At 51.4% G+C, this 24,409-nt stretch overlaps 1 protein-coding gene and 1 long non-coding RNA gene across 2 annotated transcripts; one reads left to right on the top strand and one right to left on the bottom strand.

Moving 5' to 3' along the window:
* Positions 1 to 6,572: 6,572 nt before the first annotated feature.
* ASB10 (ankyrin repeat and SOCS box containing 10) lies at positions 6,573 to 19,747 on the top strand. The gene is given in 7 exon segments (XM_032698676.1): positions 6,573 to 6,995; positions 10,780 to 10,940; positions 10,942 to 10,984; positions 10,987 to 11,047; positions 11,570 to 12,074; positions 13,342 to 13,455; positions 13,709 to 19,747. Coding segments are annotated over 7 exon segments (1,371 nt in total). The 5' UTR covers positions 6,573 to 6,694; the 3' UTR covers positions 13,895 to 19,747.
* Positions 19,748 to 23,106: 3,359 nt separating this feature from the next.
* LOC116792079 lies at positions 23,107 to 24,374 on the bottom strand. The gene is made up of 3 exons (XR_004358995.1): positions 24,300 to 24,374; positions 24,035 to 24,172; positions 23,107 to 23,210 (listed from the first exon to the last, which is right to left on the bottom strand). It is a non-coding gene; the product is annotated as an uncharacterized LOC116792079 (long non-coding RNA).
* Between the last annotated feature and the right edge of the window lie 35 nt (positions 24,375 to 24,409).

The following is a 24,409-nucleotide window of genomic DNA, read 5'->3' as shown; positions in this document are numbered from 1 at the left end:
TGTGCTCTCTGTGAGACGAGGAATGCTGAGGAGCAGCCTGGAGCTGCAGTTCTGCTCCTGACCTGGAGATGGGTCTATCTGACTACCTGATCTCAGATCCATTCCTGCAGCATGGGAAGGATCCCCGTGCTGCTCTGCTTGGAGCAGGCTGCCTGTGGACTGTGCAACTTCCCTCCCTGGTACCCTGGCTCTCTTGGCAGATACCCACACAACCAGCCAGGAAAGGTGCCGATTTATGGTGAGATGAGCGGCTGTTCCCTGGAGGTGTCTGGTGGAGCATTAGCACTGAGCGAGCCCCCAAGGAGTAAGGCTTTAATGGTGCAAGTGCTTGATTCTCCAGTACTTAAATTTGTGCATCCTAATTCATGTCACACCTGCCCCCTATCCTGTCACTGAAGGCTTGAAGAATGGAGTTGGTGAATGGCCTCACATTTCTCTTACCAGGTTCCTGCATTTCCTTGCAGATGGGGACAGGTAGTGCAGATGAACCAAGACTGAGAGGCAGAAGGAGGAGGTTGCTCTTGGAATGGGTGAGTTCTGCACTCAACCTGCCCAGACTGTCCCTTTCACATTTTCCATGTGGAGGTGGGTTCATCTCTAGGTATGCAGGGATCCTGCTGCTTGTCTCCCCACAGTATATTCCCATGGAGCTGCTCTGGGATGCCTGCACAGGATGTCATACATGGTCTTCCTGAAGGATCACTCTGTGCTGGCACAGATTAGCTTTGGTGAGAACTGCTCCTCAGCTCAGCTGTTTCCAGACTGGAGTTGTGGTTCCATGCCCTTGTCCTAGTGGATCCAGCGAGATCTGGATGAAGTTGTTTTGGGAGGAGGGGGTAGACTCTGCCATCCAGCACAGATTCACAGGATACTGGTTGCTGTGAGAATGACCCAGAAGCACTCAAGTTGCAATAAAAGCAAAGCTTAACTTGGAGCCTATGCAGGCTCTTTTCCAAATTTCCTGTGGCTGCCTTACTCGATGTGAGTCTGTCCAGATCTGCCTGTGTCCTCACAAGTCTCCCAGGGAGGCTTTTTTAGTGCTGTAACACTGCAGTGCTGTCATGTTGCATGTCCTTGGCCCCCTGTCTGTGTTTTTAATGAGCTATGCATGTCTATGGGTTAGAAGAAGCCTCTTTTTTTTTGCCTTGGTCCGCTCTTCAACCTCTCAAAAAGAGTACTAGAGTGTGACAAACTGAATGACTGTTCATAAAAATATCATCAATGCCTATGTTCCGTTTTCCGTTCTGTAAGAGAGCAATGGCTTAAGAGCATGTGCTCTTCCTCTCACGTGGTGGAGGACCATGAGGCAGAGCATCCCTCTGGTCTGTTATGAGTGGAGCAGGTTTGAGGGGAGGGAGCTTCTTGGGCAGTGGAGGCTGGCAGCAGCACGCAGACCTGCGTGTATTCCTTTCCCCATGTTGTGTCCCTTGGCAACCATGCTGCCAGGTGGCTGCTCCGGTGCATCATTAGACACCGTTCCAAATAGCAGAGGCCAGAACGGTTCAGCACTCAGAGGAAAATGAGCCAGTGATGGATAGCTCTAGTGATGCCAAAGCTGTTAAAATATGAACTTCTGATGTACAGCCAGAGTTCCAGCAAGGGACTCTCATCCTCTCTGTGCTTAACTGCTGGTGTGTGGGGACAGTGCTGCTCTGTGGCCCTTCCCTTCTCTGTTTAGTCGGAGGTAGGGTGTTGTCCCTGAGTAATGGTAGCTCGTGGTGGCCTGGGCTCCCTGCCTGGAGGAAGGGAGATGAGTGATGATCAAAGGTCAGGCAGGCACTCCCCTGTGAGTACACACACTGCTGCGTGAGGTTGTCATCCCTAGTGCTGCCTGTACTGTAATGGGATTGAGGGTCCATGGCATCCTTGGAGTTGTGTCTCCATCTATGTTCTACCCAGCAAGGATTGCTGCAAATAGTTTGTTTCTTTGTTTTTTTCTCTCTTTGTCCTCTGTTTGTTCTAGAGTCTAGGATGTAGCCAACAATAATGCTGCTTCCTTCATCTCCCCTGCTTGGGAATGTGCTAGGGGTGAGGGAGGTATTCAGAAGTTAATTATCATGGCTAGGCTTTGTGAACGAAGAAGTTAATTAAGTGAGAAAGTAAATCTTATGTTGTAACTGTGGCTTCCAGGACCATATAACTTGGGTCAGGAGGCATCCCCGTTCTCATGTCCTCTCTGTGCAGTGCTGTATTACCTGCTGCTGAACTGGGGGCAAACTGAAAGACCTGCAGTGGGGTGAGGTGCTCCCTGACGTGGAGCTGCAACCAGGAGAGCCCCAGGGGCTGACACACGGTGCCCCTCGGGCCAGGCTGAGTGCTGCTCTGGGGTCAGAGACAGCGGGATGGGGTCAAAGGGTGTGTTCTTACGTAAGCAATCTGTGTTGAGCTGGTACCAGTGGTGTGCTGCTTGGCCTCTGACAAGGAGAACACTTCCCTTTGGCCCCATGCAGGCTGTGGGGCTGGAGAAGAGGGTGACATGGGCAGAGTGGCCCCATGAGGAATGGCTGCTGCAGGCCACACGCCGTTTTCCCATTAGTGAGTGTTTAGTTCAGCGTTTTAAATAATTGTGTCCTCGGAATGATATTTAAAATCCATTTGGGAGGCAATGAGGCGGGAAAGTGCCTGTGCCATTGTGATGACGCTGCGCAGGCCGCGCCACACATGCATATTACAAACTCGTTACAGGCTCGTTTACACGCGCTGCTCCCTCCCCACACCGCCGAGGCTCCGAGTGCTTCTCCCCCACCGTGACTGCTGGGCTTGGCTCTGTGGAGACGTTTGTTTGACAAGGTAGGCCTGGTGTCCTCTCCAGCAGGAGAAGGGGCACAGCTGGGGTGCAGGAGTTGGGTGCTGCCCTTTAGGACAGGGATGTGTAGGGCACACCTGATGATGGGACTGTCACTCAGGTGTCCTGTCCTTCACTCGTGATGCAGAACTGTGTCACTTTCTGACGAGCCCTCAGATTTGTCACTGCAGACTCCAGACCCTGCAGCCCCAAGGCTTTCAGCTGCTGTGCTCTGAGTACCACTGGAAGAGCTGCAGCGCCTGTCCCAGGCTGGATCTGAGGCTGAGGACCAGCCTGGACTCTTGAATGTCTGTGGAAGCTGCATGAGCTGGAAGAACTAAGTGTGAGGGAGCAGCAGCTTCAGCAATGGTCCTGCAAGTGCTGGTTTGTGGCTGGACGGAAGAGAGTGGCCCCTCTACCTCTGTTCCTCTCTTGCTGCTGTGTGGGCATGCTCTGCTGTCCTCCCAAACCACACAAAGCAGAAATCCTGTGTGGCAGGACAAGGCTCCTGGTACTGCTTTATCCTTGTCCTGTTGGCCTTGGTGATATGAGCAGTATTCAGTCTTCTCCCTTTGTCTTCTCCCTCCTGATCATGTTCAGCTGCTTCTAGCCAGGGTCCTAGCTGTGGTTTTTCTTGGCACTGCCTTGTGGCCAAGCATTAGTGGGGTGAGGATCAAGCCCCCACATCCTTAAGGACATGTTGTGTTCTGACACCTATTCCTCTTGCACAGTGGCCTGACTGGCTGCTTTTTGGATAGGCAATGGAAGGCTCTGGCATCCTTGTCTCTGCCTGAGGGCTGTGGGTCCTCAGCATCCTCATTGTCTCTGTAGACTTTCCTACTTGGCACCTACGTGGGTGTTTGGCTTGGAGATGCTGAAGGGCAATAGGAAGGCTTTAGTCATTTCCAGGATTTGAGGGCAGAGCTGCTCATTGCTGTTTCTTCCTGGATAAACCTCAGCTTATCACTGCTCTGTGCAACTTGTGTCCCTGTGCAAGTGTGAGTTAGGCTGGGAGTGACTGACAGGTGCTGTGGCCTTTAGGGACAGCGCTCCTGGCTGGAGCCGAAGAACGGGGGCATGTTAGAGGTGAGCCAGGAGCTTACTATGCTGAGGTCACCTTTTCTCCAGGTTGATGGTGAGCTATTGAGAGAGGAGCCACAGATACTCAGAGTGGCAATGGAAGACAAGAAGCCACACAAGGAAGGCAGTAAGGTCAGGAAAAGAGCCCAGTGTTTCAGGTGCCACAGGTGGGAATGTAAGGCTTTTTTAAGTAACTGAGAAAGTAATTGAGACAGACTGTGGGTAAAGTTGGGTCTGACTCACCTGGAATTGTTTGGGAAAGCCTCTGCTGGTGGTCCCCATTCAGGCCCATGTACTCTGGCTTTGGTTAAGGCCTCTGACACTGCAGCTAGCAAAGTTGCTGCAGTAATCTGTGTCGGGAATGGAAAAAGTGAATTTTGTAAGAATCTGAGAAGGAGGGGAGAGAGAGGTGGACTGTCAGCTTGTATATTCAAACATCCCCTCTGGCTGGGTTAGAAACCCATTATTTCCAATAATGCAAATCACAATCCCTGCTGTGTGCTGTCCTGGTCAGAGCCCCTTCCAGGAGCTGCTGCCTTGCTTGAGTCAGAAGTGAGTGAGCCTGAAAAGCTCTTCAGAATGGCTTTTTTTTGTCACAGCAATTTGGTCCTGAGCAGCAGAGAGGATGTAACTGAGGATGTAACTCCAACCCATGTGCTGCTCTGCAAGAGCAGACCTGAGAAATGTTTGAAGACCTTTCCCTACCCACAAGAGGGTCTCTAGCCTGGCCCCCAGGTTTCATAGCTCTGGTTGTCCATGAGCTCAGTGGTGTTCTGAGGATCAGACACGGTCTAATCATTCTTTCCTTGGAGTCTGGTCTGAAGCTCTGTGAGATCTCTCTGCTGCCTTTGCATACAGGAGGGACTCTGTGCTCCTCCAAAGCACAGCAGCTGCCACAGCTACTGCATTTGCCTTTTGCAGATTAGCAGGGTCTGGTTGCTAGTCCCCCTTCTTGCTCAGGGTACAAGCTCTTTGGGTTAGCTCATTTTATCCGCTGTATTGTAGAGGTGTATGCTTTGCTTTTGGCTCCACTCCAGCAGGTTTAACAGTGAAGCAAAACCAGGGTTTGTTAATGCTTAAGGTAGATAATGAAGATCTCATAGTTCAACTATGCAGTTCTACTGCATAGTATGGGCTCCAGTGGCCCTCTCTGTGTCATCAGGGCCTTCTAAAGGTGGCAGTATTTAGTACATCATGTTAGTGTATATGACCAGCCAGTATCTGCATAAAATCGTGGTTCCCTGGGTAGTCTCTAATCTGGCAGGGCCATGTGTTACATCTTTAGGCTGTAGTTTACATAGGTGACTTTGCCAGTAACTAGATACTCTCCCTGTCTTCTGTGGGAAGATATACTTTGTCCCGCCTCTCACTGTGTGTAAATGGACACTCCTGTATGGGGGAAGCATGACAGCTTTATTCCAGTAGTGGCAGCAGCAGGAGGTGGAAAGGTAGTTTGGAGAGGAACTAAGAGTTCTCCTCAGTTTCTCTTTTTCCCCATCTCTAAAAGAATCCAGGCTCCCTGTACTCCAAGTCCCCCAAGTTAGGGCTGTTGTACTGAGCCCCTCATCTGGCCAGAGGAGGCTGGCTATTTGTTGTGCTCTCTTTTTTTCCTTTCTGCCACAGTGTTCTCTCACGGGCTCTCTGCTTTGTTCAGAGACCTGGCAGTCTTTGAACAGGCAGGTTCAGAGACTTGCTTCTGTCTTCTGTGCTGTGACCCTCCTTTGCAGCCTGCTTTACCCCTTGCACGTTTGCTTTCTCTGCAGGACTGGTAACTGAAGACAGCCCTGGATAAAGAGTGGCTCCAGGCAGTGCAAGAGACAGCAGAAGTGAAGGAGGCACGAGGAAAACACAAGAAAGGGAAAAAAAAACTCAAGGTAACAAATAACTCTTAGCTTTGTACTTTGCTGTCTTGGGACAGGACAGCTGTTTCTGTTTTTGGCATTTTGTGTGCAGAAGGGGACCAGACCACTGTGTGGGGAAAGGGTTTAGGACTGGTGTGTAGACAGAAGAAAAAAGGGCCCTGGCCATGTGTGTGCAAATATACTTGTCATGGGTTCTGTGGGGTGCTGAGCAAGCTGAAGTGAGTGTGAGTGAGGCTGGAAAGGACTCTCTAGGTGTGTCTGGGCTGTGGTTGTGCCTGGAGGGAGAGACAGAACTTGTGTGAAAATGCTTATAGTGGCATTTTCATTCCTAGTGCCTACATCAGTCTGGGAGCTCTTGGACCTGTTGGCTTTTTGGTTTTGCTCTAGAAACAGGACAGAAAGGACCCACTGAGGGCCCCTGCCTGACTCCTGGGCAGGTTCTGCAGCAAAAGAGGGGGTGAGGAAGGGCCTCACTTCCCCAGGGAAGGGACTGGTTCTCAGAGCAGTATGTGGGACTTGTGAGGGTCTTTTTGTCCCTGTGGAGTTGTTTCAGGGAAGGGCTCTGTCCTCAGTCCCTTATGGCTTCTGACACTGTCTGCTCCAGATTTTCCCCAAGCTCTGTGGTTGTCCCCCCTCATCTGTTCCTTTCTTGCGGTAGCACAGAGCGGAGCAGGGACTTGGCAGAGCAAACGAGCACATAGACAGTGATTCCAGGCTGTCTGCTACCTAATCTGTGCCTACTCTGTGCTGGTGATTGCACCCAGCAGCTGAAAATAAGGGAGGTGGTGATGAGGAGCTGCCAAGCTGGACTATTTATACTGGGTGAGTCAGGCCTATGCCTGAATCCAGCCGGACGCTGGGGAGCTGGAACCCAGGAGCAACCTGCAAAGGTCAAACTCTTGGACAAAGGCTCTTTCCTGCAGCAGCTTGTTTACTGTGTGGCTCAGAGTTGTCCAGTTTGTTCCCCATGACGGACTGCACCTTCCCCCTCAACTCTGCCACACAGCACTTGCTGCAGCCAGATCACTGGAAGTATCCTCCCCGTGCAAGGTCCCGGTGCCACCGCGGTGAGCACAGCCTGAGCCCCGATGGCCAGGGCTGCCAGCACAGCCGCCTGGAGCCACTGGAGTGCCGGGATCTGCTGGTCCAGAATGCACTCTTCACTGGAGACCTGGACATGGTGCAGAAGTACTTCACCAAGAGCGCAGCCATCAATCTCGTCATTGAGACCAGGGGTGATGTGCTGCGCTGGACTAGCAGGAAACGTGGTGGGTGTGTGGGGCTGGGACATGAGGAACAGAAAGTGCCCAGGATGTGGCCCAGAGAAAGGGCATGGGCTCCTCAGAAAAGTGTTGAGAGGAATCCCTGGTGGTGGAAGAGGTATTTGGGAAGAATGGCTTTTAGATGAGGAAGGAGGATTCCAGGGCTGTAGAACAAATGGTAGCAGGCTTGTTGAAGATGGCCAGTGACAGACCTATGAGGAAATGGTGAGAATAGGACCCTTGGAAGGGCTGTCAGTGGGCACTCATCAGGGTTGTCTGGATAGAGACTGCTGGGATAGATGGTAAATGTGTCAGATGGAGAGAGTGCCTGAGTGAGAAGGTGTCAGAAAGCTGTTCTGTTCCATGAGAGGGATTTCACAAGGGGAGCAGAAATCCAGCCTGGCAGAAAGATGGTGGAAGCAAGCTTGTCCTGAGTGACAGAAGGTAGGACCTGATCATCCTTGGTGTTTTCTCCCATCGGTACACCTCACTGTACCTTGGCCAGGCACATCTTGTGGCTACCACGCATGCTTCCACATTCTCTGGTCCCTTTTACTTCCCTCCTCATTGATGTCATCTATGAGTTTCTCAGCAAGCAGGGTAGCTGATGTGTTCAAGGGAGAGGTGTACTGAGCAGCCTGGACATTCCTCTGTCCTTCCTTCTGTCTGTTAGTGATGTGGTACAGGCAGACTCCCAGAATTTAAGTGTCAGGTGTGGAGGGGTCATAACTGCCTTGCACCAGAGAAAACGGAACAGATGATGTAAAACAATCTTGCACGGAAACTGTTCTTATCACCAAGATGTGAAAAATCCAACCAAATTCATCAAGCACAGAACAAAAATGTGCTGCCAAATTTATCAGCTGAGGATGTAGAACAAAAACCAAAATAAACCTTTGTGTTACCTGAGGCTTGGCTCTGTATCTCACCGGTCTGTAGGGACAGATTCTTAAGACTGACCCAGCCAATGACCTTAACATTAGGTTCTAGTGACCTGGTCTTTCCCAAGTCACCCCTGTCGATGTTTTAAAAAGCCCAGAGGAAGTGTAAACTGTCTAGTGTCACTGATGTTAACTGATACAGCTTTCTGCCTCCTTGGTGGGTGACTGGGAACCTCAAGCGTTTCTGGGATGTCTGCTTCTATCTTTGGAGAAATATAGGGTTCCATCAGGTGAGAACATCTGCCAGATGCTTCCCTCTTTTTACCCTTTCACAGGCAGCATTTTAGTTAGTGAGGGTGAAGTCTGCTGAGATAGAATGAGCTGGAGACTGTCAGTATAGAACTTGCTCATTTATTTTCATTACTGAGAAGGGTAAAGTTCCCTGTCTTACACTCTGCTCTGGTCCCCTGGTAATTTTTGCTTGGTGGTCTATTGGGGTCACTTAACTTGTGCTTAGCTGCATGATCTAAGTAGTTCTATGACAAAATTAAACTGAACACTTAGTAGCCTTCCATGCAGTTTGATGTGTTCTCTAGAGCACACATTGTGAACAAAACACACAGTGAGTTAGCAATGCACACTGTTCAGTGGGCAGGGTGGGTGTGTTTAGCCAAGTGGGGCCAGAGGAAAACTCCATCTCAGGTGACATGCCAGCAGTGAGCAACCTTGAGTGGGGAGAGTGCCCGAGGATGGAAAAGGAGCACTGAAGTCATGCAGGGGCTCTCTGCAAAGCTGGATATCAGGAAAAGAAGAAAGAAGTCTAAAGGATAATTACTTCAATATTCCGATCCTTGTGACTATTCTACCTCTCCTTTGGCTTTGATTATAAAGAGCTGTCCTATGGCTTGTTAAAAACCTAACTAGTGCCAAGAGCTCAGGTGGAACTGGGAAGTGGGTGTGCAGTGCTGGAGATGTGCATGGAGAAGAGGGGTGGGCAAAGGCAAGGAGTTATGCATGGAACAGAAGGGTGGGTGAGGGCGTGGAGATGTGCACAGAGCAGAGGACTGATGGGGTTGTGCTGTTGTGGTCTGGGCAGCACTGGATGACAGCAGGCTGGTTGAGCATGAGACAACTTCCCTCTCTGCTGTCTTAGTGATGTCCTGTCCCCATTTCTACCCTTCAGGTCCCCCTGCCCTGCTTGGGGCTTTCCCTTCACGATGGGGCACTGCAGAGGTACTGCTATGTGAGCAGAGAGCCTTTATCAGCCTCTTGGCCTGTGTTTGGTCACAAGGTTTCCCAGAATAGATCAGCTGAGACCTGAGCTGTGCCCAACCTGTGCCAAAGAGGGGTGTGACATGTCCCCCCTCCCTGCGGAGCACCATGGGCAGGCAGGCAGCCCCTCGGCCAGAACACAGGGTGCTGGTGGGGCTGTGCCCACAGGCTCGGAGCCTGGCTGGGGTGCACCAGCAGGTCCTGTCCTGGTCTCCGAGAAGGGTCTGGGTGCTTGTCATGGACAGCATCACAGGCAGAGGAGATGAGAGACGGGAGCCCATCCGCACGCAGCAGGTAGCTGGCCCTGCCCAGGTGTACTGGGAGGCCCTGTTGACTGGGGATCAGGAGATTGTGGCCGAGATCCTCAGCAACCCTCAGAACAACCTGAGCCCCAGTGCTGTGTTTGACACCAGTGACCTGGAAGAGTGGAAGAACTACCGGTTCAACCCCCGTGGGCTGAGTATGTGGGGGCAGTGGGGCTCAACCTGTGGCATGAGCTGTGGGACATTGCTGTTGTTGGAATTGTGTGTTACAGGAGCTGCTTGGGTTATGGAGGAGTGCAAAGGGAAGTGAGAGCACGGGGATGTGGTCAGGTTCTCCTGTGCATCTTGTGAAAGCGTGCGTGTGTGTCTGGAAGCATGGGGTGCACCCAGGAAACCTGGCCCCTCTCACAGGAGTTGTGCAAGGGCTTGGGAACTGCTTGGGTTCCCCACGGGGCAAAGAGGAGTCAATCTCTGTGACCAGCCCTGCAGCCAAGCTCTGTGTGCCTGTGCTCTGTGTGTGTGCTGGGCTGCTGGGTCCTGTTGTTGTGCTGGACAAAGGATGGTCACAGCCCTGTGTTAGGTCCTCCAGATGGTTCAGCTTAAACCTGGACCTGGGAAACACCGTTGACACACTGCTGCTTCTGTAAGAAGGAGCTGAGAGGATGTAGTGCTGAATATGCTGTGCAGTCTGGGCCATGTCCTCCAGCCCAGCCTGGGTGGGGCAGCCAGAACGTTCTGGGTTAAGGAGCCCTTTTCCTGTAGCATCTGCAGGCTGTTTTCCAGCTCAGCGATGGTTCCAGTTGGGTCAGCATCTTTGAGAGCTGATGCATTTCAGCCCCTTGCTCTCCTGGGCCCTAGATGTCCATCTCTGCTGAATCTTGCTGTCTGCACCCTCATCAGGACTCAGCTGAATCTTCTGTGTGTGCGGCAGCTGGCTTTGACACCTCTCTGTTTTACTGCCTGGTTCCTTGTGTTTGTGATGCTTCATGCATGGTGCTCATCCCAGCCACCTCACTGCCTTCAGCCCCAACGGTGCCCCAGGCCCTTCTTCCCCTGTGCTTCTGACAACAGAAACCCCATGTGCCCACCAGAGCTGCAGGTGAGGAGCACACTGCCTGGGAACAGCCTCTGCCCTGGGCTCCTGCTCCCTGGAGCTCCATGTCAGCAGGGCTGTGGCTGGCCTGAGAGCCTTCCACAGACCTCTGCCTTTGACTGGCCACTCCAATACAGGGACCTTGCCGGGAAGGGACTTGCAAGTCCCTTGAGGAGAAACCCAAGTCTCTTAGGGGGACATACATCAGGTACCCTGTGGGAAAGGGCAGGTCTTTGTGTACTGTGGCTGGATGTGGCTCCCTGACCTCTCTTTCCTTGCAGGACTGTGGTCTCTGAGCTATGAGCAGGAGCTCACCACGCCCCTGCACATCACGGCCAGCCGGGGCTACACCGACTGCCTGCGGCTCCTGCTGCTCCGGGGCGCTGCCGTCGACTTTTGCCCCGGGGGCAAGACGGCCCTGCACGAGGCTTGTGCAGCCGCCAAGCACCGACTGCGTGCGTCTGCTGCTCGGCTCCGGAGCCGACCCGAGGCTGTCTCTGAGGATGGCTACAGGCCCCTGCACCTCTGCAAGAGCCCAGACTCCATTGAGTGAGTTCTGCTCGGGGGCACAGCTGGCCCCCCTCCCTTCGAGTCTCATCCCTTGTAGGAGGGGCCCCTCCTCATCCCTGCTGGTGGGTGCAGCTGAATGACATGGCCTTGATGCCTGTTCCTGGGCCAGGATCACCTCTGAGGTCATACAGGTGACTGCAAGCTCAAGTCCTCAGCTGACACAGCTGAGCCAGGTGCTGCTCTCTGGCCATCCACCGGCACCGAGAGCCGATGGTCACATTGTGTGACTCAGGGCATTCCCATGCAGAGCCAGTGGGCAGATGAGCAGATGTCAAGTGGGACAACACTTTAAGACTTCTGTGCAGGAGTTAGCTTGGATTAGGCAACAGTATCTCTGCTCACCAGTCATCATGGCTTAAAACTGCTGCTCCAGGGCATGAGGAGCAGGGATTTTTCACTCTTGGGACAAGTGAAGGCTGTGGGATGGTATGGATGTGGGGGCTGGGAGGTAGGATGGGAGATGGAGATGAGTAGGTCACCAAGTCACCTTGGCCCACGCAGGTGTGTCCGGCAGCTGCTGCAGCATGGTGCCAGTGCCAACAGTCGGACAGAGGAGGAGGATGACACAGCCCTGCATGTGGCAGCACGGCACGGCCTGGCAGAGCACGTCCAGCTGCTTCTGCACCACGGGGCAGAGCTGGAGGCAAAGAATGAGGAGGGACAAACACCACTGAACGCTGCCTGTGCTCAGCACCATGAGCCCCAGGACATGGACCGCTACTATCGGGTGTGCCAGCTGCTGGTGGAGAGTGGTGCCAGCATCAACGCTGCCGATCGGGACAGGCAGCACCCGCTTCACCTGGCCTGCAAAAATGCTAACGCTCAAATCACAGAGCTACTGCTGGCCTGGGGTGCAAACGTCAATGTCATGAACTACGGTGGCAACACAGCCCTGCACAATATCCTGCAAGTAGCTGCTTACAAACTGCAGCATCGCCCGGAGCTCGTGGTGCGAGCCCTGCTCAACCACGGCGCTGTCCGCATCTGGCCGGGCTCCCTCCTTAAGGTGCGGAGAGTGGTGGGAGGGGAAGGCTGTGGACATCAGGGCCCCAGTGTGAGCGAGGGTCACAGCGGGGTTCGTTCTATCGCAGCCTGCTTGCTGTCCTGCTCACTCTGCCCAGGGACTGGGGAGAGAGAACTGTCATTTCTGGTATGGGAATCCCTGATGACCTCCTGTAGGACTCTCCTGCTTCTGTCTGCTAAACTGTGTGGACAGTACTCACCCGGTTTCCATAATCACTTGCTCTGGACAGTGTTTGGCCCTTTTCCTCTGGAGGTGTTTCCTCTCAGGGGCACACCCTCCAGCTCCTGCTGTCTCTGGGAGACACCAGCAGATAAAGGGTTAATTTCCTGTCTTAATTCCTGAGCAGTGCAATAATTACCCAGCCCGGAGATCAGCAGATTGCTCTCCCCTTTGGGAAAATACAGGAAAATCAACAATTAACACTAATTAATCTCCTATTAACGCCAGATAATGAGGATCGCTGGTACAGCCAGAATAGACTCTGACAGCTACTGCTGGCCAGGGCCGTGGAGAGTGGGAGCCCAGAGCCGGGGGATCTGTCTCTGTGCGACTGCGCCTGGGTGGGCTGTGCTCAAAGGCTGCACTGTTGTGAGGTACACAGAGTCAGTGTGTCACCTGTACCTGCATGGACATGGGACACACCAGAGACATATTGTACAAGTAAGTGTGATGTCTTCTGCGGCTCTGTGCAGCCTCTGGCATGGGCACAACACTGCTTAGGACATGGGGACAGGATGTCTCTGCAGCCCTGTGCCAAACAGGCACAATCCTGTATTCCTGAGACCCAAGTGCAGCCCTCAACAGAGGCACAGAGTACCGTGGTCTGGCTGCTCATAAAACAGGTGTCAGTCCCTGACTCAGAATGGCTCATGCTTCAACCACCAAAACATGAGGAAAGGAGCCTGGTGTACAGCAGAGCATTGGTGCTTACAAGCTAATTGCAGCAGTGAGGATGATTGAGATCATCATCCTAGTTGCGTGCACTGATCTCTGTGTCTGAGGAGAGGCTGCGGGGACCCAGTTGTGCTGAAAGCAGCTGTGCTGTGCATGTTGGGTGATGGCTCAGTCACCCTCTTCACAGGAGGGACACTCTGGAGCTTCGCACCTGCTTTGCTCTCCTGGGTTGGCACGAGGGAAGGATGTGAGTTCCCCAGATTTACCACATCTGGGTTTGAGCAGCATTCTAGGAGGTGACAGTGGGGCCTGCAGGACCTTACCTGATGGTGTTCACCTGCTCTCTCCCTGGCAGGTGCTGCGGTACTGCCACACCTGCCCACGCGTCATCGAGGCCCTGGTGAACAGCTACACCCACGTGCGCGTCTCCGAGGACTGGGTGGAAGCAGTTCCAGTGGAGGTCGTACAGGTGAGGGAATAAGAGCCTGCTGTTGGCTGGAGAACACACGTCCAGGATCTGGAGATGGGGGTGCAGGGTCAACTGGGGCTGGTGCGGGTGGGCAGGGCTGAGGCTGGGCAGGAAATTGCAGGACACAGGGACGGCGCTGTTGGGGACAGGGAGGATGCACAGTAGTGAGTAAGGCAAATGGGTGTCTGGTTCTACCTCTGCTACCAGGATATCTTCAGTTTTTTCTGCCTGTGGTCCTCTCTTCCCTCTGTAGAAATACCCACTTTTCTACCAGTCTCTCTTCTCCCTGGAGCACAGACCTCGCTCCTTGCAGCACCTGGCTCGCTGCACCCTCAGGACCCTCCTGGAGGGCCGGCTACTTCTGGTCCTGTCCCAGCTGCACCTGCCAAGTGCCCTGCACCAGTTCCTGCTGCTCGGTTTCGAGGATGTTCTCTACTAAGGACTGTGGTACCAGTCTTGCTGTGCTTTTCTGCAAAGATGATCCACCCCCACTGATGCAGTCGGTGCCTTCCCAGCTATCCCCTTCCCCTCACCCCCTCCTGCCAGGCCACATCAGCCCTCTGTGCCAAGCCTGTCACTGTGTCCCAGTCAGTCTTGTGCTCTGCCTTATGCACCTGTTTTGGAGCATTCTGTTTGTCCATATTACTCAGGAGAGACTCCAGAATAAGAAAATGAAGATATGGAGATTAGGACATTTTGTGAGACTAGGAGCAAGTACACCGCATGGATCACAGGCTTAGTTGTAGGATATGTCTCCCTATCCCAAATCTAAAAACTCTAACCTTTACCAGGCAGCTCTGGTGCCTTGGGCAGTTGTTGGGATCCTGTCTTTAGTCAAGTTGTTTACAATCTGTACCCAAAGGTACAGTTGTACCTACCTGGGTACAACTTCTGCCTTGCCTTGAAGACTGTCCTGACAGAGCTCACACGTGTGCTGTGCCACAGGTGGTATCATGTGCGCTTTTGGACCTGTGAACCTGCTTGTCAGAGGGAAATGTGTGGTGGGTGTGGAGCTGCGGGTCTCAAACAACCCCTTTTCGTGGAGGTACATTGTCTGGGTTACCTGGTTTAGCAGCTTGGGTAAGGACAGCAGTGCTTGTGCAGCACTGAGGACCCGACTGCAGGGTGAGGAGGAACATTCCCTGAGAACTCTGGTCTCCTGGGCACAGAGCAGCCACCCCTGAGCACCGTGTGGGGCCGTGTGCTGCTGCCTGGGTTGCACCACACTCCAGACAAGGTAAAGGGACACAGTTGTAAAGAAAGCAAAGTACCAGCTACTCTTTAAAGATCTGCTGAGAGTGAACTCCATTCCCGCTTCTGCCTCAAGGAGTACCTGAACTGCTGTGGCTGGCACAGGTACCCAGAGCAGCACTGAGGGTCCCTTCTCTCACTGCACTTGTCCTGCAAGGGCTCTGTTTGTGGCCACGTCAGTGCCAGGACACTGGAATGTACAGCTCTGAGGGCGAAAGGGTTTGACAGACCCAATGCCGGTGTCTGTTCCTGCCTCTGTGGGGACATGGGGTGTAGCTCTCTGCCCCCAGTTATTGTCACCTTACACAGCCAAGGCCCTGCTGCTCTGAGGTGGTGAGCCCAAAATCCCTCCACGAAGTTCATCATGCCATTCCTGATGCACCACAGCAGGAATGCTAACAGGATACAAGAGGGATGTGTCTACATGGTACAGGCACACAAAAGGTGTTGGGAAAGCAGTTGTGGCTGCCTATGTGTAGGTACTACTGCAGTAGTATATCTCAAAAAGGTTTAACAATGTGTTTTACGGCATCCAGGGACAGAGAGGTAAGGTGTTGGCTCGATGTGACAAACCATGATGGGATGAAGTAAGCAGGGGAGCCAAAGCTTCTAAAATACTGTGATAATGGCCCACCCTCGCACCACAGACCAGTAAGTGCATTTCCCTCAAACCAGTGCAGGAACCCAGCCTGAAGTCACCTCCTTCCTCTGGCTGAGCTGGCTTGTCTGCTCAGGTGATTTGTTTATAGGATCAGGTCCAGTGGTCTTGTTCCCAAAGTCTAATCAGCACTTTAGAGAGTTCATTTTTAGCCAGATGATGTCTGTGGCTGGACAAGGAGCAGAAACAGGAGGTCCTGTTCCTTTTGGTGGCAGCAGAGTCTGGAATTGCCTTAGCCTGACCCAGTGTCCCAGTCTGAAGGCAGAATGCAGAGCAGCACATGTGGCAGGTGTACTGTCCTTCTCTCCAGCACTGCCCCTATGCCTGTGATCACTAAAGCATGCTCAGGCACTAAAATAATATCACCTTAAGGAGAGGGAAAGGTTGAATTTAATGGTTTGCTTTATTTTGTAGTTGTTAACTTGCAGCTGTTAAGCTTACAGGCATTCCTGGGGTCAGGCTGGCTGCTTTTGCCAGTTCTGAGGCTGCTCTGCACTGGGTGATGAGGACAGCTCCAGGGGGAAGAGGAGAACCCATAGGGTTTGGTTTCTGCACACACGAGGGCACAGGGAGCTCCTGCACGAGCAGGCTGGCCAGCTCCTAGCACATCCCAGTCCTCCTTGGATGAAGGTGCTATGGCCCAGACGGGCACCTGCTGCAGTGAAGGACCCGTGTGAGGCTGTAGGTCCCTTTCCAGGGCTCTTCTCAGAGCCACTAGGTTTGCAGGCAGGGTGTCCCAGTGTGCGTGGGAGGGCTGAGGTCAGAGGGCTGAGAGAGGGACAAGCCATCCCTGGGCACAATCTTCATAGACTGAATTTTGTCTGTGTTCCCACTGAAACTGAAAGGGCGTGAGTTCATTGCGTGTGGTACCACGGGATAACTTCAAGGAATGTGAGGCTGGTAGGAAAAGGAGAGAACCTTTTACAGAGGGACCAGGATTACTGGGGGAAAAAAAACCAAACCAATTCCAATCAACCCACCAGAAAAGCTTTAGCACTTTTTTCAAGCTGAAACAAGCAGAAAGGTTTGAGCTAAGAGCGGACTAAGAGCAAATGCTCCAAGTTTAACTCAGTTATACTAATTTATAAGCAATTGATTTTCAAAAACATTTACAAGAAGAGACTTAAAAAGGTTTAATGGCCCAGAGCACATTCTGGCAATTTAACAGGCTCTGCTATTTTCTCAGGTGTCAGAATGGGAAATTCCTAATGCAGCATTGGGTGTACTTGCTCAGACAGTTTTGCCAGGGAAGTGTAACCATCCTGAGTGGGAAGGTTGTGGCCTCCACTGAGGGCAGTGAGTGTGAGGCATTGTTAGCACAGGGACATGTGGTTCCGGTGTGTTTTTACCAGCTGCCGCAGGCCCAAGCAGCTGCTGGATTTGCTGGGAATGTGTCTTAGACAGGCTACTGCTCCTGCTTCAGCATCCAGCTGGGTTTGTCATGGCAAGAGGCACCCTCAGGACTGCTGGAAAGGTGCAAGTCCATTGCTGCATTCTCAGTGCAACCATCTGAGTGGTTGCTCAGGGGTAAAAAGTTATCCCAGTTCTAGATAGAAGTTTCAATCCCAGCCCAGCTGCAGCCCCTGGATCCTGCTCTGACTCTCCCTGTGGAGCCAGAGCACTGCCCATCCCTGGTACCCTCTTCTGAGAGATCAACAGAATCAGCACCTCCCTGCAGCTTCCCAACCTCGAGCACCTGCTTGACTCTTACTTGATCTTTCCTGTTCCTCGGGAAAGAGCGTGGCAGGCCATAACAGGAGCAGACTAGTAAACCATAGTGATACTTATAGAAGGACGACAGACAAAGCAAGTAGAGAAAAGCTCTTCCCCAGCATGTCCATCCCCATCCTACACTTGTAATCTACATTGTAGTTACTTCTGAGACAAAAAGGCAGCTTTGTATTTATTGGTTGTGGAGAGATTTGGTTTTTTCTGCCATAAATTTGAACGGTCACTTTTTGGACCTGTGTATGTTTGAGCATTCTGATGTCCTTGTGGCAAGGAGAGCTGAATTGCACAGTGTGTTGATCACCTCCTTTTATTTATCTTTCTGCTGTTACCGTTGTGCTTCATTTGATGCCCTTTAACTCTTGTTTTCTAAGAATATATGGGTAGCTATCATCTGTTCCTCTTCATCATATTATTCAGAACTATACAGATCCCTGCCCCTTCTCTCCTTACTCGGGCTGGAATTCTATTCAGCTGTGCTGTTCCTGTGTGGAAGCTGTCACCCAGCCCCTACTACACCCACAGGCTTTCCCTGGGCTGTTACTGGTCCCAGTGCATCCTTTGGAGATGGAGGGAGGACAGGGGGTTTTGCTGTGATTGTCTAAGGATTGTTCTGTTGTGGATGTGAGATCCACACGAATGCTCAGGACCTTTGGATTTGTATTTGACATCACTTGACCATTTGCACAGCCCCGGAGGAGGCCTGGGCAGCGCTGCCCTGAATTCAGTGTTGTCTGTGCTCAGGTGGCACATGTCACAACCTTTAATGTTTTTCATTGTCTGGGATGCTGTCCTTGATTTAAAGTGAAGCCCCATTCTTCTTTCCTGTACGTTGCACCCTATACTTGGAGGCACAAATAAGCCTGTTCACATACCTGGTGTTTCCAGCAACCACGATCAGGTTGTCTTGAGTAAGTGTCACATATTACTTTTACCATCCCAACAATTCATTTTTATCCACTCCAGTAATTTTATCAGCAACTGTTCTTTATTTCTCACTGATTGCTAACAACTTGTAACATTGATATGCAAAGAGAATAGAGCTAGAAATACACCTGTCAAATGGCTGTGTAGGATAAGTCTTCTCAGTCACCCAGTTCTTTTGGATCTCTTAATGCTGAGCCCACTGCCTGCAGTATACAGCTAATTTTTCATATTAGAATGTCCTGCAGAACTAAGTCAAATGACTTACAGGAATCTAAGCATACTCTGTCTCTCATTAGCTGTTTCAAACTTCTAGGCTTACAAAAAAGTTACATAAAATCATTTGAAAGTACCTTTTTTGAATTAGGTTAAATTGGGTTCTAGCTTTTGCTAATTTACCCAGGACATCCTTTAGTTGATTGTCTGTGATTGGCTAGAGATGTATGTTGAACTAACTGGTCTGTAGTTTCCTGGATATCCATGTGAACACTTAAATACTGACAAGACATCGGATTTTTCCCCCCCAGTAATCTTAAATTCCCCAGTGTGCCATGATTTGTTATAAAGAAAAAAATAAATGGTTTAGTGAATTCATTAGCCAGTTAAATACTCTTGGATGTAAGCTCTTCTCCTGCACATTATAAAAATTGTTACTTACACAGTTTAGCATCTTCCTTAATTACTGATGGAATAGAAAGTATTTCATTACCACTGTAAAATATGAATATTACACATTGTTGTTTCAAATGCAGAGCAGAAATATTCACTCAGTTCTTGGCTTTCATTATGCAGAATGTGTGTGGCACACAGTCACCTGGGGCTGGGGCCCAGCACCTGCAGGTCTCTGCCTTCTCTGCTGCTGGGGCATCCTGCTTCGGGGTTGAGGTGTCAGAACCTTTGAGAAGTTGGAGAGGTTCAGAGGAGCACCGTGGGTGGGTGATGGGCTGCAGTGACTCCTTGGCAGCAGGAGCTGCAGAGGGGTTGGGGTTGGGCACACCATCGTTGCTCCTTGGAGTCCTGTGTGCAAGTGTGGGCTCCTGTTCTCCAGTGCCAGGTTCACAGGGTGGGAGGGGCTAGGATCCCATTCCCAGGGAGAACTGAGGGACCCTCCATCACCTCCTGCCACCTGCTGCTGGACCCTGCTGTGCCTTGCCAAACCTCCCTGCAGCATCCATTCAGCACTGCCAGGCTTTCCGAGTGGCACTTGGAGGTAAAATTAGACCTAGTGGCTGGAAGTTGGAGCTGGGCAAACACAGAAATTAGAATTAGAAATGAAACACATTTTTAATAGCAAGTGCAATTAATCTTCTAGTTAATTGCATCTTAGAACAGCTTGTCATGGTGTATGTAGATTTCTCATCTCTAGTTTTTTTAAAAATCACTGTAGGCTTTGCCCTAGCCCAGAGCAGGGTTCATCCTGCACAGTGGTCAGCCCAGTCCCAAAGAGATCAGACTGATTAATTACAGATCTATGAACCAGTCTTGTCGTTCCTCTGCACTGTGCTGTCGCTGCCGGGACTGTGTTTGGCCCAGGATAATGAGCCCCAGTTTCCCTTCCCAACGCTGCTCACTCCATTGGCACCTCATTGACACCTCTGACTTCCCCTTAGTTTCCTTCATTTTGGCCCCACTGGTTTGTACTGGTTCTGTCAGCTTTGAGCTCTGAATCTGCTGCCTGCACTGCTTTCTGGGAAAGACATGCTAGAATAAATGGTGATGCTGCATTTATAATGTTGCTTAAATATTTGCTCTTACTCCATTTCTCTCACGAGCTTTAGCGTTGAGATCTCAGCTGTTTGGCAGTGATGATGGTGTTTCTCCCTGTGGGATGGGTGGTGGTTGGGGGTTCCAAAGGACCTCAGGGCTGGATGTGACACTCAAAGGCAAAGCCCGTCCTCTCCCCAGCACATGAGCACCTCAGGGGCTGCCCCACGACCCTGGCTGTGATCCCCCGCGGGGAGGCACCAGGTGCCCTGGCTCAGGGCAGTAGGAACCTCTGTTCATCGCAGGCTGTGACCCCTGACAGCAACACTGCCCCTCTGATCAGCCCTGTGCAGAGCTCTGCTGGGCTCGCACTGGGGGCTTGCTTGGCCCAACAGCAGCTCTCCCAGTGCCGAGGGCTTCTGGTCCTTCCCCCTTGGGAGTGTGACTCCCAATGCTTCCTCCACTTCTGTTTCCATCCAGAGGTGCTGTAGCAGATGCTGACGGCCCTGAGGTGAGCATGGGGACATGCTCTGCAGGTGAACCCTGGGGAGCAGACCCCTTTTGCACAAGGGTGCTCTCTGGGTTGTCCGTCCCTGCCCCCCGCAGCCGCTTGCCGGGAGTGAGTGGTTCAGGTCGCTTAAGGAATTACCAGCAAAGGTGTCAGCAAAAGCAACTTTATTGTAAATCAGCAAAAGCAGGTTTGATATAACTTTGCAGTGGGAGCAGAGGACATCAAAAATGGTCAGAAGACAAGGAAATGCCCAACAAAAAGTGCCTCAAGGACCTGGAGCTGGAGAAACTTGAGTAGTGACAAAATAGCAATATCTAAATACAGAAAAATTACCCGAGCACCTCTCCTACAAGGAAAGGCTGAAGGAGCTGGAACTCTTCAGCCTGGAGAAGAGAAAGCTCCAGGGGATCGCATCAGTGTGGATAAGTGCCTGAAGGGAGAGCACAAAGACAATAGAGCCAGGTTGTTTCCAGTGGTGCCAGTGACTGGACCACGTTCCCAGCTGAAGACAGCATTAGTCATGTGCCAGCCTGTATTGTGAATGGTGCTGTATAACCCCTTTTGCTCTGAGTCCTGCATCCTGCACTCTGAAAATATCAGGTTTGCTCATAGGCTCTTTAGTTCTGTCAGAGCTATGAGACGTGTCCATACAGTGACCTGCAGATGATGGATGTCTTCTGAACAAAAGGATCCAGAGCACTCTGCTCAAGTAATTAGCGGGGCAGAGCAGTGCACTAGGAGAGAGCTGCTTCCAGGCTAAACGTCCAAGAGGTACCAGTCCGGTGCCTTAGGAGCCCCATAAATTATCTGAAGAGTTTGGCTGATATCGCTTTCCCAGAGCAGGATCCAAACCCAGGACTGAGGGATGGCTTGGCTCTCCTAAGCAGAATAATCCTTAAAGAGGTATGTCAAAGGATCCTACCTTGTCCAAGACTACAGGAATGAAAATTTCTCCTCTGAGATCTTGTCAACAGCAAACCCATCCACCTGGGACTGCTCTTGCTGCTGCTAATGAAGATCCTGGGATCCTACTGCTCCAGGTATGGCTCTGCCAGGTCTGCTTCTGAAATGTGTTCCCCAGGTGTGAGTGCAGGTTTCCATAGCCACTATAGATGACTGCGACAGGTTTTGCTGTCGGAAGCTGAAGACAGAAGCACATGGGGCAGCTCTGCAGTCAGGGAAAGCCTGTGGGACCATGTTTGCAGAGGCCACCTGGGGCCTCCTGGGTGCTCCTTGCCTGTGAGCTCTTGCCCACCCCAGGCTGTGTGTGGCTGCAGGGTCTGATGGACCATGTCATGGGCACATCCAATAGCAGAGTCTGTGCCTGGCAGGAGCCCAGCTTCAGTCAAACAGCATCATGGCCATAGCCAGACTAATCTCTAGATTTCCCATACTTTGAGTAAATAATTTTGCAACGTTACGCTTGCTTTTAATATGTTTAGCAGCTATATTGCAGGAATGCCTCGAGGCTGTGACTAGATTTAGTCCTGTTGTGCTAGATTCCATGCAGAGATCGTAAGTGGAGCAGGTAGAGGCATAAAGTTAAGGCTGCATAGCAGTTTCCATTAGGAAGACCTGCTTTCATTTGCCAGTCAGTCATTACATTTTAACTGTAGCAGTTGTGGTTACCATGCTCTGTGTCTGTCTCAGAACTTTTCCCATTACAGATACAGCAAAAATTAATTGGCCTCTCCCTGGCCAACAGCCAGTACACCAGGAATACGCTCTAGACTCCTCACCTCAGAGAGGAGAGCTGGCCCAGATGGTTCTTTTTCTACCCAGTAGCCTAGGATCAACTTTTCCCAAATTACCAGCCTCTGAGGATCCCCCTTTTGTTTTCCAAGCAAGGACATTTTTAGAGGCTGATGGTTTTCTCCTAAGAAGCCTCTGTCTATGCTGAGCAGATTGCAGTTAGGGCAGATCCACTGTGCTAGCCAGACAGATCATGCACGGTCTTCAGCACAGACACTGTGTCCCAAGTGTCAAGTGTTGAGCAGGACACTTTCCAGTCTTGCCTACTGACTCCAGAAAAACAGGCAAATAGACTCGTCCATGATCATGTGTCTGCAGCAAGGAACGGCAAAGAGGAGGAGGAGGAAAAAGCTTCAGCAGTTCTAATGCAGAAACCAGAGAAGAGGGATTGAAAACAAAGGCAGACTGAGGACAGAGGCAGTGGCATGATGGAGGATGAGATGGGCCAGGCTGGTCTGTGATTGCTGAAGGTGCTGCTGGCAGAGACTGGACTTGAATTTGGGTCCAGCCTGGTGAGACTCAGAACCAGGCTGAGGCTGAAAAACACAAGGCATGACCCAGCAACCTCAAAACAGAAGGAAAGAGTAGGTGTGCCCCTGAGATTCTTTCTTAGCTTAATGTCTGATAATGTACCCAGTGAGGTCCTGAGAGGTCTCTGTCAAGAGTTGAGAGTGCAATGAGACCAGGGGCTTTACAATTGCACACACAGTTAATATTTCTGCTGTACCTGGCATGTTGGATGGTGTATATTAAGGCACATTAGGGGAATGCACTGGCTCTTTGCAAGGGAGGGATGGAGCCTGATAAACCAGAAGTGAGGGACTTCCTGCAGGGAAGGTGTGTGGAGAGGGAGAGATGTCCAGGGAGCAAACTGAGCAGTGGAGGTCTGAGCCTCAAGTGGAAGCTATGGAAACTGCATTTCACTAGACAGCAAGAAGCTATGGAAGATTAGACAGAAGTTACAGAAACTGGGAAAGCCTGGGGAGGTCCAAGGAGTAACAGAGTTATCATGTGCAACCTGAACCCTCACTCTGAGTTGGCTCACCCTGCAAGGATGGTGGGTGTGGGAGCCCTGTCCCATTCCATGTACACCTTGGAATACAGCAGCACAATCTTTGCTCTATTTTGCAACTTTTTAATTTTTTCTGCAGTCCTTCAACCTTTCCTTATCTGAGTCTTGGCTTCGTGATTTGGCATATGAGTTTCTTTCGTTCTTTACTACAAAGTCTGATGAGACAAAGTAAACCAGAGTGGAGTAAGCTGTTGGACCCTGAGTACATTCGCCCCTCACGGGGGTTCAGCCCTCTGGGATGAGGGCTTACTCAAATGGTGCACCTGTCTGTCATCAGATCTGCTCTGCTCACCTTCCTCAGGTCCTGTGGACTTCACCCTGTGGACTGCAAGCCCTTGCTGCCTGGCTTCCCACCCCTCTGGAAGCAGTCTTTCCTTGCTGCTCCCAGCATGGAACAGAGATTGAATGTTTGAAGGGAGACAGGGGCTGCAGGTAATGCAAGTGTATGATGAGGTAAGCAGAAGCCCAGTCTTGGAGACACAGGGAGGGACTTACTGGGTGCCAGATATTGATATGTAGAAGTCAGTATGGAGTTTGTGCTCCAGGCTTTAGGCAGGACCTGCTGCTGATGGCAAAGGCACCATCCTCCCTCGTGGGAGACACATCACCCCAGCTCGTTCAGTTTCTCCGCAAGGTCACAGAGTAGAGCAGTTTCCTGTTGCTCTCAAATATCTTGCTAACCTATCTGAGGGTGTGAGGTGTAGGTTGAAGGTTACGTAGGAAAGGTTCATTGAACAAATGATCAAATTTCCATTGCTCAGGAGTCAGGAAGCTGTTTGCATAGCCTGGATTTGGGCCTCTTCAGGCGCAGTCATGAGATCCAGTAACACATGGCTATTCTTTCCCTTTCTCCATGGTCTAGTGATAGCAGGGAATGGACCAAAACTGTGTGCATGAAGATGACTCCAACCCAAAGGTCCCCTTCCCACAAACACGCTAGAAGAGCTGGGCCAAGGACAGACAGAATATGGATGCTGACCTGCAGACCTGGACCATGTCCCTTGTATCACAACTGATCCCTGTGGTGGGATCCATCCAAATGCTCGTCACTGCCAGCTTCCTTCCCAGCCTGGAATCTGGGCCCTCTTCCTGGACTAGGGACTGACTGGTTGATGTCCTGTAAACACAGGCATCTCTCTCTCCCTTAGTGATCCAAGGGTGGGAGGTGTTTGCATCAGTGGTGACAGGGATCCAGTGGGCCTCAATTTTAGGATTCAGTATTTGAGTTTGGATGATTATTTTACCATTGACTTTTCCACACCTGTTTCCCTGGCTGGCGGCAGGGCAGTTCTCACTGCAGAGGGATATTTCCTTGGGACTGCAAGGATGTGCCACAGAGAAAGGCACAAAAGAC

Source organism: Chiroxiphia lanceolata, chromosome 1 (assembly GCF_009829145.1).
Source record: "Chiroxiphia lanceolata isolate bChiLan1 chromosome 1, bChiLan1.pri, whole genome shotgun sequence".
In the NCBI taxonomy this organism is placed as follows: domain Eukaryota; kingdom Metazoa; phylum Chordata; class Aves; order Passeriformes; family Pipridae; genus Chiroxiphia; species Chiroxiphia lanceolata.
The sequence above is the reverse complement of the archived record's forward strand: the minus strand, read 5'-3'. Positions and strand labels throughout refer to the sequence as shown.